The sequence below is a fragment of the Parasteatoda tepidariorum genome, chromosome 4 (assembly GCF_043381705.1).
Source record: "Parasteatoda tepidariorum isolate YZ-2023 chromosome 4, CAS_Ptep_4.0, whole genome shotgun sequence".
Taxonomy (NCBI): domain Eukaryota; kingdom Metazoa; phylum Arthropoda; class Arachnida; order Araneae; family Theridiidae; genus Parasteatoda; species Parasteatoda tepidariorum.
Genome location: NC_092207.1, coordinates 26343634 through 26359090, shown reverse-complemented (window position 1 = coordinate 26359090; position 15457 = coordinate 26343634). Strand labels below are relative to the sequence as shown.

The window sequence follows — 15457 nt, the reverse complement described above, 5'->3', positions numbered from 1 at the left end:
GAATACTTTTGGTTAAAGAATTAAAAAAAAAAGGCAGAGCAGAATAAAATTAAAAAGTTGGGTATCTCGCCAGGAGCTGAGTTACACTTGAACAAAAGAACAGCTATCGATCTTTAGACTTTGTCATTCATTGTTTGAAACATGATCTGAATGGTTCTGTAAAAGTGATTAGCCAAGCAACTACTTCAGTTAGACGAAAATATTATCTCAAAAGTAAGTGATTTTTTATTTGAAATACGTAATTTTCTGCGCCTTAAATCTTCAAATCAAAATGACATTGGAAAGGTAAAACAGAATAAATTATATCTGTCTACTCTAGAATAACATAATATCGATATTTGAAGTAGCACATAATCAAAATTTTTTTCCTTATCATTATTCCTTTTAATGTTTTTTCAGCTTGCAAAGAATCATTGGGTTAACTGCCATTAGGGTGGATTGCGTCATCTGGTGGATAACAGAATAATTCACATGAGATTCTAATAGTTTTCGTGCTTCGTGTTTTTAGTTTGTAGGCTTAAAATAAAACGATTGCTTTTATTCGAATGGCCTGACTGCGCTACTCTGTGACAGAGCTTTGATGGTGTAATAATATTAGTTACTCGTAGCTAGATAACTGGATTTAAGTTGGATGGACAAAGAGTTAAGTAAGATTTAAGTTAAATGGACAAAGTTACTTTGTAATTAATCAAGTGACTATGAATTAAAAGGTTGATTTTCTTTCATTAATGTCAAACAATTTAGTGTAGCCGATGAAATGACTCTTTTTTTAAAAATTAAACTTTAGATAAACGATTAAACTTAACGTTCGAATTTTTGAAAACTTTAAAGTGCTACGGGAACGCCCTAATTTCTTACAAACTAGCAGAAATCAATTGTCATGTGAACAAATGTCTAATTATCTGGTTAAATTTAAAAAATGGCTATTAAATTTCATTTGTATTGTCTCCTGTCGCTTTCAAGTATTTTATCGGAGGGTGGCCAAGCCTATTGCTTCTAATTGATTTTATATAATATTCTATTCCCCATCCATTGTTTATTATGTCGTTACTCATTACGTCACTTGGTATGTCCTCCATTACAACTTTTTGAACACGCTGCATCTCAGAATTCTATGATAATTTTATACTAGCAATAAAGAATCCTGAAAGTTTTTACCTTTAATTGTTTCCTACTTAATTTACAAGGTATGTAATTTTTTATTTTTAAAATAGATATTTATGAGAAAGCTAGAGAATGTCTAGAAACAATTATGAAACTAAAAAAAAATCTCTTATTTAGTTCTCTTTTTATTCTTAAAGAAAATAAAAAACTGAAAATTGCAATTTTGACTGAAAAAATTTACTTCGATATTATTAATTCGTTCGATATTATTCGTTCATTGATATCATAAAAATACGAACAATTAGAAATTGTTCTAAAAAAGGAAGTTGCTAAAGATAATTTTAAAAAAAGTCAATAAACAAAAATAAAGTTGTTATTCTAATAACTAAATAACTTCTAGTTACTGAAATCGGAATATTCTTTAGTTGATTAAACATACTTTTATTTTGTAGTTATGGATAATTTTTATTCAAACATAAAACGTTAAAGGAGCAATAAGAGTAATGCAATTAACTGCAGATTTAAACTCTAAAAGAATTTTTTGTTTTCAATTTCATGCTATCTCAACTGAAACTTTTTGTATTGAACCAAGTTTATTTTTCTCAAGTTCTTATATTTTATTAAAAAGGCCACAAACATTAATAAAGGTTTAGGTTAAGAAAGACTTAAAGCAGTATCAGTTCCATTGCTAAGTACAAGTTCATCATAATACAAAGAAAAAATTTAACAAGAATGGAAACAAGTTTTATTTTATTTCTCTCCTTTTTTTTAAAAAAAACTGAATACTAAGCAGTTTAAAAGTCAGCTATCAGTTAGATCTATCAGTTAGAGTACTACTTAAATATTTCGTACTTAAGAAGAAAATATTTGTCAATAATGAATTAATATCAATTTTACTTAAAAAAAAATATGCCCAAATTTTTAGAACACTTGCAAAATACCTGGATTAAATGACAGTAATTTTAGACTTATGCTCCAATAAAGGTTATAATTATTCAAATCTTACGAATAGAAATTCTCATGCGTATTATTTTTTGTACTGTCATTATTTTGTTTCTTCCAATTCCTTAATATCTGCGAATTTTACAATGAAAAAACAAAACATTATTATGAAATTAACATTTTTATAATGAAAAAAAAATCATTTGAAAATTCATTATGGGGAAAAATAAAGTAGAATAAAAACTTCTGTTTAGTAGTTTTAAAATATAAAGGGCTGTGTGGCGCAGTGAATTTTTCATTTAAAAATAATGTAAACATTTTTAGCTTCCTATTATTGTTGATAAATAGTAGCATAACATTTAATATTTTCTGACTAAAAGTCACAAGACTGTGCCGAATTGTGCCAATTTGTGGATGATTAGTGTTCACAAAATAAGTAAATAAATATATAAAAATAGAAATTGCTATTTTTTTATCAGTTTTAATAAAAACAATTAAATAAAACAAGAAGAAAATACATATGAAAAATGGGGTTCAAGTATTTGCTTGAGTATTATGCTCAAGTATTTAAAAAAATTTTTAGAATATTCTTAAAATATTTTAATGACATTAATATTATGAACTTTTCTATCAGAAAAATTTTCAAATGTTTTAGATTTCTGAAGATCTGAAGTCTGTTTCAGTGAGACATTTTTTCCCCTTTAGTTTATCTTTGTTGAAGTAATAAATTCTCAGTAGCATTTATTTATTTATTTTTATATCTATTATGCATTTTCTTGAACACAGCCTCTACTACATTTTCTTGAACACAGCCTACACTCTAGCAATAATAAATATTATTAATTTTTGTCAAAATCTTTTAATAATTCATTAACTCACGATTCATTAGCTCAATTCATTAATTAATTTTGTTAAAAATAATCTTGTAAAAAAATTTAATTCCAAAAAAAAAAGAAAAAAAAAGTTATAATAAGTAAAATAAAACACCATAGCTAATCAAAGTAACTTGATTTTGCGGGGAAAAAATTCAAATTCTTTCGGCATTTAAAATAAATTTTAATATCTCTAAACGATTTTAAAAAAAATGAAAATTATAAAATGAGCTAGCAAATTTTATTTGTTTTCAGCATATTGTAATTGATAATTTATTATAATTATAATCGATAATTTAATCGAAGTCAAATTAAAATGCTCTGTGAAAAGATGTTTCAACGTTAAGAACAACTACTTTCATTTCACTGTTTAATTAAAATTCAATTTTTATTGAAATCTCCCCCCAATTTGGTGAAAATCCTTACAGTGAAAATTAAGTAACGTGTAGCGCTGTGATCGTGCCTTTACGTTAGCACGTTTTCTCCTGGAATCTATTTTTATCATTTCTAGGTTTGGTCCGTGAGAAATAACGAAGGATTTTCCCTGATATATTTACTTTTCTATGTAGAGATGAGGCTTTATCATGANTTACAAATTAATTGGATTATGAGACAATTACAATAACTAATAGTCTGCATTGAAATGATAAAATACCGATTTTTCTATATATTCAATTATTTTTTATCTCTCACAGCACCTTCTATGGGCCGAAACGAATGTTGCCCCCTAAAATTATTCCTCATAAGGCATACATCCCACTAATTTATTTAAAAATTGGCGAGTCACACTTCCCTAGTTTCCCTTGTAAGTTTATTTTTCTCAAGTTCTTATATTTTATTAAAAATTCCACAAACATTAATAAAGGTATAGGTTGAGCAGTATCAGTTCCATTGCTAAGTACAAGTTCATCATAATACAAAGAAAAAATTTAACAAGAATGGAAACAAGTTTTATTTTATTTCTCTCCTTTTTTAAAAAAACTGAATACTAAGCTGTTTAAAAGTCAGCTGTCAGTTAGATCTATCAGTTAGCTACTTAAATATTTCTTACTTGAGAAGAAAATATTTGTCAATAATGAATTAATATCAATTTTACTTTTAAAAAAAAATAATATCAAACTTTTAGAACACTTGCAAAAAACTAGATTTATGCTCCAATAAAGGTTGTAATTATTTAAATCTTACGAATAGAATTTTTCACGCGTGTTATTTTTCGCACTATCATCATTTTGTTTCTTCCTATACCTTAATATCTACGAATTTTACAATGAAAAAACAAAACATTATTAAGAAATTAACATTTTTATAATGAAAATAAAATCATTTGAAAATTCATTATGGGGAAAAATAAAACCTAAATTTCCTCTGTTTAGGTAGTTTTGAAATATAAAGGGCTGTATGGAGCAGTGGATTTTAAATTTAAAAATAATGTAAAAATTTTTAGCTTTCTACTATTGCCTGCCTATAAATAGTAGCATAACATTTAATATTTTCTGACTAAAAGTCACAGGACTTTGCCGAATTGTGCCAATTTGCGGATGATTAGTGTTCGCAAAATAAGTAAATAAATAAATAAAAATAGAAATTGCTATTTGTTTATCAGTTTTAATAAAAAAATTAAATAAAACAAGAAGAAAATGCATATGAAAAAATGGGGTTCAAGTATTTGCTCAAGTACTATGCCCAAGTATTTAAAATAATTTTAGAGTATTTTAATGACATTAATATTATGAATTTTTCTACCAGAAAAATTTTCAAATGTTTTAGATTTCTGAAGATCTGAAGTCTTCTGTTTCAATGAGACATTTTTTCCCCATTAGTTTATCTTTGTTGAAATAGTAAATGTTCAGTAGCATTTATTTACATATTTTTATATCTATTATGCATTTTCTTGAACACAGCCTCTGCTTTGCAGTAATACATATTATGAATTTTTGTCAAAATCTTTTAATAATTCATTAATTCACGATTCATTAGCTCAATTCATTAATTAATTTTGTTAAAAATATTCTTGTAAAAAACTTTAATTCCAAAAAGGGAAAAGGAAAAAAATTATACTAAGTAAAATAAAACAGCTAATCAAGGTAACTAAATTTTGCGGGGAAAAATCAAATTCTTTCGGCATTTAAAATAAATTTTAATATCTCTAAACGATTTTTAAAAAAAATGAAAATTATAAAATGAGCTAGCAAATTTTATTTGTTTTCAGCATATTGTAATTGATAATTTATTATAATTATAATCGATAATTTAATCGAAGTCAAATTAAAATGCTCTGTGAAAAGATGTTTCAACGTTAAGAACAACTACTTTCATTTCACTGTTTAATTAAAATTCAATTTTTATTGAAATCTCCCCCCAATTTGGTGAAAATCCTTACAGTGAAAATTAAGTAACGTGTAGCGCTGTGATCGTGCCTTTACGTTAGCACGTTTTCTCCTGGAATCTATTTTTATCATTTCTAGGTTTGGTCCGTGAGAAATAACGAAGGATTTTCCCTGATATATTTACTTTTCTATGTAGAGATGAGGCTTTATCATGATGCCCAATCATAAGAATTGATGGAGCTCAATTTTTCTTATCGACTTCATCTTACTGATTGATTTTTCCAAACTTTCGAGACTGACTATAATGCATGTACACTTTCTCTGCATTCAATAAAGAAAACTATTTTGCTAAACGTCGCACCGTTTAACGTAAAGAATTATATATTAAAATTATTTAGAAGAAGTAAGTTTGTTCTGTCTATCTTTTTTTTAAATTTGCTCTTAAATAGTGCATATATTTTTATATGCTAATAAATTCAGTTATAATTACTCATATATGAGTTAAAATATTAAAATAGACTTGTAATAATTACCAAGTTGTCTTATGAACTAAAATAAAGAGGACATCAGTCATTCTGTAGTTAAAATGCACGTGCTATTCCATCAGAAATAGATTTTCTAATCATCAAAAGGCAATTTTTTTTTTAAATATTCTAAAAAAATTAGGATTAGCAAAATGGACATACAAATCAGGATCGTAATCTCTGCTTTGAGAATAATCTTGCCTTCGAGATAACTATGGAGTATTTTCTTTTTTTTGCTTTTTTGCAAATGTAAAGCAAATGTGAGCTTGTTTCAATTCTGATGTCCTCCATGAAAGTGAATTTGTTGTAAAACTTTACCAAAAAGTTCTCTTGTATTTATTCAATTTTCTTATTATTTATTTACTTATTTTTGGTAAAATGTAAGTTCTATCTATTTATTTAGCAAGAATTTTGCTTGAAATGAAAAAGAAAAATATTCTCATTTAATCATTTAGAATTAACTTTGTTTTGTAAATGTACATACATTGGAAGGTTTATTTCCATTTTCTTTCTTTTTCATTAGTAGATTGACGATTAATACAGACTAAATTTAATGTTTTGAAACGTAAAAAAAATGCATTAAAATAAAAAATAAAGATTATAATTTTTTTTTCTTGTACATTTTTTGCAACATATATCAAAACTAGTTTAGTATAATTTTAATACACTTTCCATAGGTGCAAATATTTATTCTTTAGCACTAAACTTATCATAACGAGTCAAATGACCGTTTAAGAACTTTTGCATCGGATCAAGCTCGACATAGTTTTGGCTCAAGTGTATGAAGACGTGGCACTGTCCTCCAAAACAACTGAACACACTACAATTATTAGAGGAACTGCAGCTGGTTTTCAAACAAGTAGCAAAATGGACCGGAAAACTGTGAATTTAAGTAATATTAATCCTAATATTAAATTAATGGAATTTGCCGTACTTGGTCCTCTAGAAATACGTACAGGAGAAATTGAAAAAGAATTATTAAAGGTTTGTTATCCCACTGGCTGTATTGCAATCAGTATTTTTTTTAATGATTATATATATATATATATTCAGTCAAACTTCGATATCTCGAACTTGAAGGGAGAGGAGAAAAAATTCGAGATACCGAAAATTCGAATTATCGAAAATCGCATGTTATCGATGGTAGAATAAAGAAAAATGATCTTTACATACCTTATTTACTATTCCATATGTATTCTAAAAACACTTTTTACACTTTCATTCAAAAAAAGATCTCCTCAAAATAAGATTGTTAAAAATAATTTGAATGGCTGAAACACATTTAAAAATATTAAATGCATATCAAGAGTAATAAAGCAAATTTAATTTCTGAAGAACTTTTTAATTCCATAAGAAAGAATAAAAAAGCAGTTAACTTGTAAAAGCGAATTTAGAATCGAAAAAATTAAATGCAATTACAAATCAGCAATGTTGGCAAAAAAATTTATATTAAAATTAGAAATAGTGAATGCCAATATCTGATCAAGAGATGTCATTCAGTTGATGCATCTTGTTTTATGAAACCCCTCGTTTTATCATTCTTAATAATAATCGATAATTTCCAGCGTTAATACAATACCAACTGTTATGAATGTGTTACGTTATCAAATTATTATTNATTATTCATTGTTAGCTTATTTTTTTGCTAGTTATCATTTGTTAATTTGCTTCGATAACTTTCAATTGTATAGCTTACTTTAATGATTAGCTTTTATTTCCGCTTGAAAGTTAATATTTAGCTTTATTGCTTGTGTTAATTAATAATTTTTCTAGTCATTAAATTATCTACTTATTTCAAAATTTTTTAAAATTGCGAAAGACAATTTAAACGCTTCCTTCTAATTTTTACTTATTTTAAGATTGTCAGAGACAAGACATTCGTTGACAAAGATGTTCACGCGGTTAAAGCCCGGAAGAATTATAAATAGTCTATATATATATATATATATATATATATACACTTTAATTTCAGTGTTTTAAAATAACAAATCTAACTTCTTTGCCATATTTTCAGGTATTATTTGCTCTTTCTTTAATTATGCTTTTAAGTGCATCTCTCTAAAATATCTCCCCATGAATCTGAAAAACTTGTTTTTGCATTAGGTAACTTTTTAATTCTGGTTTCTTCCCTGTTTAAACTGGTTAGGTTTATGCTAACCAGATTTAAGACAAATTGATTTTGTGTGCTTGCTACCAAGATTTCTGTTTCGCTCTGCAGAAGCTTTTTACATATTCGTAAAAAGCATCTGCATGCCCGCAACGAATAACCCTGCAAAGCCCGCAACGAATAACCCTTCACACAGTTAATTAATTATTGCTTACCACATATCAGCGCAAAATATTCTTTCCCCTATGATTTAAATTTGCTTTTGCTTTCAAAGTTAAGAATTTTGAGTCACAAAAAATAGACACAAAAAATTAAGGAGTTAGGGGACCAAATTTCGAAAAATGCGAGTTTTTTTAAAATTATTTCTCAGGATTTATTTGACCGATTTTGCTTAAATTTTGTATTTTGACATGTAAAATTACATTCTTTCAAGTGATGAAAAAATTTTATACCTTACATTGATAAAGTTTTTCAACTTTCATTAAATGAAGCAATAATAAATGTTTATTAAAAGTTATATTTTGCATGAAATTATCTTCAGAAAAATGAAGTGGAATTGCTTGGATTGATTGATATGATTGGAATTGTATGCAAAACTTTTTAAATTCGCTTAAAAGAAATTTTTTGGATACAGTGAAATGCGCAAAAATTATAGTTGACATTAAAGGGTTCTAACTTTCAAGCGCGCTCCCGAAAAAACAATTAAAACAATATTTACAGATTGAAGCTACTGTGTTTTGGGGGGTCAGAAATCCGAATCCGTCGTAAAAAGGTATGTTTAATCAGAGAAAGTACGTTTTTATGTCTAATTTCCAAACTTAAAATATCGTTTGCACTAATTAATTAGTATATTCTACGTCACCCTCTCGAATTAATGAAGAATGAGTCCTAGAAAATGAAGATCCGAACTTTAGATCAAAAGTTATTCCGGTGGCTCTATTTATTTTGTTGTGCACTGTACATTCATTTGAATTATATATCAATATTGCTGAAAATAGCAAAATATTTTTTCATTTTCATATAGAAGGGTAATTTAGCTGGTGGTTATCCGCATATTTATGCTTTGATAACTTTAAGGATTATGATTGATTGGAAGAGGAAAATAAGGTGAAATGATGTTCAATATTAATATCAGATATAAATAAATGAAAACGTCTTTCATTTTGTCTTCTTGCATTAATTTTAATGATAGAAATATGCATTTTCCTCAAAAGAATTTTTGCCGCTATTGCGGAAAGGTAATATTTTTTTTTATCTCGTTTTAAACAAGAAATTTTTATATCTTAAATATTAATGTTTTGAAGGTATCGTAATATCAGATATCACGAAATATGAATCTCGATATATCAAGCTTTCACTGTACTTTAATTTGCAGAAATATGAAAGGAAATTTTGGTTTAACACTAAACATACCAACACTTAATATATAACCTATTTCTACCATAGCCGGTCAAATGCCCGGATTTAATGTTTCTTGATTGAATGTATGAAATATGGATGTTAGGAAGGAAATAAACTAAAAAAAAACTTTATTATAATTAAACAAAATTGTATATTGCCAATTTTGATGTATTGCAAACACCATGAATAAGAATTTTTATTTCATTGCTCAACGCATTTTTTACATATACAGGTTGTTTCCATTGTACATTTTCCACACGCATATTTCTTCTAATTATTATTATTTCCATAATTTTTATAATTATTCTTATAATTATAAGAATTATAATACTTATAATTTTTATTATTTATATTATTTCTTATAAGAACTTGTGTTGTCTTGATTGTTTCGACATTTTTCTGGGTAAAAACTGTTAGACTATGAATTTCAATGAACAAGGTTCGAGTAACAGTCAGAGATCACGAGTTCGAAAAACCTCTGAAGGAGGGAGTTCGAACATTTAAAAATAGTTTAAAGACAGAATTTGCATAGTATTAATTTTGAGTGTGTAAGTACCCTCATTATACAACTGTTATTATGTATATACTATATATAACAAATCAAGATTGGATTTGGAGTTTTTGTTTCGTTTGATTTTCATGACTGTATGTTATTGAATTCGTTACCTCATGTTATGGAGAGGATTGTTTTCCTTTATGATGCTTCAGTTAAGTTATGATTTTTCTTGCTAAATAAAATTTCTGATTAGTTGAAAGATGGCTTTTTCATTATGCTTGCTAAGCATTTTCCACAACGCACTGAACTCTGCCAGCAAAAACTAGTAGTTAGTTAGAAATGAAGTAAAGCTATCAAAATAAAATATAAGCTACTTGCCAAAACATTTAGTTTTTGTCACTTTTTCTTACACAAAAATGCCAATCTAAAATTTTAGGTACTTTCTAGAAATTTGAATTCACAGTTATTCTGATTGAACTAACTACGCAACAGTCTTTGCAGAAATGTGCAACTAATCGAATGCAATACGTTGAACACGTAATTTCTGATCCGATAACCTTATAAAGCAATAAATTGTTCTCCCGGTCAAATGACCGGTTGTGCTAGACATTGGTGTACGACAAGTATTATTCGAAATAGACAAAATACAAAAAATAATAATAAAAGAATATTAACTGTATATAATTGTTAGAAAAAGTCATGAAGTCAAATGTGCAAAGCCGATAAGATAATGAGCTCATTTTCGAAGCATAAGTTCTTAAACGGTCATTTGCCTGATTATGGTATGTTTAGTGTTAAAGAATAAATATTTGCACCTATGGAAAGTGTATTAAATTTATACTAAACTAGTTTTGATGTATGTTGCAAAAAATTTCCAGGAAAAAAAAATCACAATCTTTATTTTAATTGAATTTTTTTAATGCGTTTTTTTAAGTTTTAAAACATATTAAATTTAATCTGTATTAATCTTCAATCTACTAATGAAAAATAAAGGGATTAAACCTTGCAATGTATGTACATTTACGAAACAAAAATAAGTTAATTCTAAATGATTAAATGAGAATATTGTTCTTTTTCACTTCACAAAAAAATTGTTGCTAAATAAATAAATAGAATTTGCATTTTACAAAAAATAAGTAAATAAATAATAAAAGAATTGAATTCGATTAATTTCTTGGAAGACTTAAGGTTTTTACTTTATTTTAGTACTGGTATTAATTCATGCAGATGATTTAATGCTTTTAACACGAAAACCCGTAGTTTAGCTACTTTGAACCGAACTTAGAGTACAAGCGACTTTCAGTCTGGAGGAGTTCCCCTCAAAGCCTCACTATAAGTTGGTGGTAAAGTACAAAAAAAAGAGAACACATTTTCGTCTTTAAGTTTTTAATTTATTTTCATTTACAAGAAGTAAAAATTTTTTCAAAAAAAATATTAAATAAAAGAACTAGATTTTTTTAAGAATGTAATTATATTTCTTTTCAACACGGTAGCATTTTCCCAACGATATTTAAATTCGTCCCAACTGGCGCTGCTCATGCTTTAGAAATGCTTATTTTACTTTAACTAAAGAGGCAATTAACACTTTATTTATAATATTTTATTTCCTATTTGTTAATTTACATATAAATTAAATATTTTTTTGCGCATATTTTGTAGAAATTGATTTGCTTTGTTCAGACCTATTTTTGTAATGTTTTGTTGTTGTGTATTAAATGTAATCTTTAAAAAGTTATTGATGTAGTTATCTTATTCTCTACTTAATTATTTTCCAGTTTTAATATTAAGATTTTGAAATAAAGGGAAAAATTTACAAGATGTTAGGAGATTAGAAATTTGTTGCCATGCCTTGAATCCCATCAATTATAAGTGTTTAAAAGTAATTGTGCAATTATAAATACTATTAAAAAACAATTTATTTTCAACTCTAAAAATACATCACTGATAGCATCATCCTTAGTGCACTCTGACTACAACATGAGTTTGTAGATCTCTTTCAGAGATCTTCATAAAGAGCTCTCTAAATAAGAGCCTCACACACATGAGTTTGCAGATCTCTTTCAGAGATCGTCATAAAGAGCTCTCTAAATAAGAGCCTCACACACATGAGTTTATAGATCTCTTTCAGAGATCGTCATAAAGAGCTCTCTAAATAGGAGCCTCACACAAATATTTTGAAAACATTTTAATCAACTTTTTTATTTCGTTAGTATTTTTCGTTTTTTATATTGTTCTTGTTTCCTTTAATTTTTTTTCCACACTGGTACAGAACTTTGCCGCTGGGAGAGGTTTTGATGGTCTCTCTTAAGGTTTTCTTCAACACAAGGTTAATGGAAAAAATTATGCATCTCTCAAAAGTGGTCATAAATAGAGGAGGTCACTACATAGAGGTGGTCTCCCCTGGAGATTTCACTGTATTTAATATTTTGTAAATTTAGTTTTTATCTCATGTGTATAATTTTATTGTATCTATTTAATTTTTCTCAATTATAGTAGTAAAGTTAATATAGGTTTATTAAGCTTTGCTAACGTCGCCTAACTATGTGTGAGAAAAATTGAAATTTTTCTTCTATTTTAAATGTTTTAAGTTTGTTTATTTATTTCAGGGTATTAAAAAACCTTTCAATGATGTCATCAGAGGTAATCTTGGAGATTGTCATCGTATGGGTCAGAGACCCATTACATTTATTAGACAAGTAAAAAGATATTTTTTTAAAACTTTTATTTCTTTTTCATCTGACGCTTGTTAATTTTAATATTGTTTTGTTAACCAGTGGGAATTTTTATAAAATTAGTATTTTATAAAATGCTGACATTTTTTATGCATATAATTTGCGCTGAATTGGTTATTGTAAAATAGGAAAATAACAGTTTGGTTCTGAAAAACAGTGTAACTGTAAAGTATTGTATCAAAAGTATTGTATTGTAATTGAAAACCTATGCAAACATTGCAGAAAATATTTTTTTAATTATCATCCAAATTTTCGTTATTTCAGGCTATGTATGAATTATTATTTTAGTAACAAAACCTGTTAACATTAAAATACACAGTTATCTATAAATACTTTAAAAAAATTCATAATTAATCATCTGTTTTTTTTATGACTTAGCCTGTTTCATTTTATGTTAAGGTATCTTATTGTTTTTATTCTTTATAATTTTTTTTCTTTATAGTTTAGGGAAGATAATGTAATTTTAGATTTAATTATTATATATCTCAGAATTATACTTTGAGTTTTAGAGTTATGTAATACTTATTTTGAAAATAATATTCCCTTACATGCCAGGGAGTATGGATATTCCCATCGGGCATGCATATATGTATCGCGCATGTTAATAACATGTTAAAGGGCATGTATTTGCAGAAAGTACTTCATAATTTTGATATTATTTAATTAATAATAATAGTCTGCTTTCGCTGCATGAATGTATACTCTTCTTGCTAAAAATACCTGAAAGTAAAAGTTTTGATGTAGATATGATGTTAATGCCATTTCTGTGACAGAATAATAATTACATTTATGTGTAATTGTTATGCAACTGAAAAAGAGGTTTGGGCTTGTTGAAGTTTACAAAAGTTACACAATTTTGGGTACATATTTTGGTTAACATGCCTTACAATTTAATGTGTAAAAATTTTGAGATACATATAGATTTAGTATCTGTTAGCAGTGTAATTATACTAAAATGGAACAAATATTTAAACCTATCTAATATTTACCTACCTGGAATTCTAAATTCAAACAAATTTGTGTTATATATGAGCAATAAGTGCTCATTTTTGTAATTTAAAATTTAAACAATATTGTGCATTAAATAACAATACTTGAGCATTTAAGAAATAACTTCGGATTGATGTGCTCTGTTTTCTTTTAGGTTCTGGTCTTGTGTACAAATCCGGAGTTAATGAAGGATGCTCGTTTCCCAGAAGATGTCAAGAAAAGAGCTCAAGATCTTTTAAAGGAATGTAGTGGTGACAGCATTGGTTTGTAATTTATTTACGTATCTGACTTAAGAATTATAGAAGCTTTTAGTGTGAAGTTATGCTGCATCAATTGTTACTAGATGTGTTGTAAATATATGTTGCTGTAGGTTTTACAATCTGTTCTGATGTTACGTGTTTATCATGTTTCTTTTTTATTTTTATAACTTGAACTAAATTATTTTATGACACAAAATCGGTGACCTAGATCAAATTTTTTTTTTTGCTAAATTGTATTACATAATAATATTAGTTAATAAATAAATAAATTAAATAAAAAAATCTGAGCTATTTTATGAAAAACATATTAAAATCTAATTCAGATTATTCAGTTCTATTTGTTATTAAGAAATTGGTAAGTGGTAAAGCTATTACATTCACTGATTTTTTATTTGTGAAATAGTAATTTCAGCTCCATATGTATATAATTTAATTTTAGTGTAAGAGATTAAAATGAAACAGAAAACACCGCCTGTTGATATAGTTGAGTCCACCCAGTTGAGGAGCCAAATTATAGAGGTCTATAGTTTGGTTGTCTTCTCTAAGATACGTAACCTTAGAGGAGATATTAGGGTATGGTTTAATCTATTGTTTGTCTATGCCAGTCTATTGTTTCGGCCCTAAAATATTCATAGCTGGCGGTCGCATCGTAATTAGATTAGATTTTACATTTCTCTAGACATATGTCAATTTAGCATTAATGGCTATGTGTAAGCAGTGTAATGCCATATGTTTACAACAGAGATCAGAATTTTTTAAAGGAAAAGTACCAAATAATACTACAGGGATGTCTGTGATCCAAAAATTTTTTGATGCAAGTTGCAAAAATTTTGAGTTGCTATTTACCAAAAATACTACGAAGATTTCTACAAAAGAAAAATATTTGTTTTAAAACATTGTCATACATTACTTCAAGGCTTCATATTCTACGTTGACATTTCTCAAGTTTCTGTCATTTGGATTGACAAGTTACATTTATTTTTAAATTGATCTATTTGTTATAAAAATATGTAAACATTTATTTCTTATTCTGTACCAGAGTTTTATAATAATTTTTTTTAAAAAATTTGTTATTTAAAATAGATAAAATTTACTTGTTTAATATAAAAGAAGAGTATTGTTAATTTTTTAGGGAGGTGTGTGTGTGTGTGTATAGAGTAAGCTTTCACATACACTGGTGGACAAAATTAAGAGATGGAAAGCAAACCACTCCATATGTTTGACAATGGTTCCGTGAATGCCCAGAGGTACATGCAGGAGGTCCTTGAGCCCTATGTGCGTCTTTTCAGGGGCGCTGTTGACCCTGAGTTCATTTTTATGGACGACAATGCGCGACCACATAGGACTCTCATGTTTGATGAGTGTCTGGAAAGCGAGGATATTCAACGAATGGATTGGCCAGCCAAATCCCCTGACCTGAATCCTATTGAACATGCTTGGGATGCTCTTGGGAGAGCTATTGCGATGCGCCAACGTCCTCCCAGAACCATTCTGGAGTTAAAAATTGCTCTGGTGGAAGAATGGGAGGGTCTTCCACAAGTCCTCCTTAACTTCCTTATTAACAGCATGCATACTGGCTGTGCATGCTGTCTGTCTGTCAGGGGTGATCATACACCATACTAGAGGCAACACACACTGTACAAGCCTCACTTTTATTGTCATCTTTTATCCTTAAGTTCAGACTACATTGGATTTATTGGCA

At 27.5% G+C, this 15457-nt stretch overlaps 1 protein-coding gene across 3 annotated transcripts in view; it reads left to right on the top strand.

Annotated features, from left to right (window-relative positions):
- The window catches only part of LOC107442403 (alanine aminotransferase 2), a 32957-nt gene continuing 17500 nt past the window's right edge, over positions 1–15457 (top strand). Inside the window, exons 1-4 of one of the 3 annotated variants that reach the window (XM_043050567.2) lie at positions 462–642; positions 6447–6753; positions 12380–12469; positions 13650–13758. In XM_043050567.2, coding sequence (XP_042906501.1) covers positions 6637–6753; positions 12380–12469; positions 13650–13758 — 316 coding nt within the window. In that variant the 5' untranslated portion in view covers positions 462–642; positions 6447–6636. Of the gene's footprint in view, positions 214–461; positions 648–6446; positions 6754–12379; positions 12470–13649; positions 13759–15457 lie in introns of those variants that run through there. The other 2 variants (XM_043050566.2, XM_043050571.2) reach the window with 2 other exon arrangements.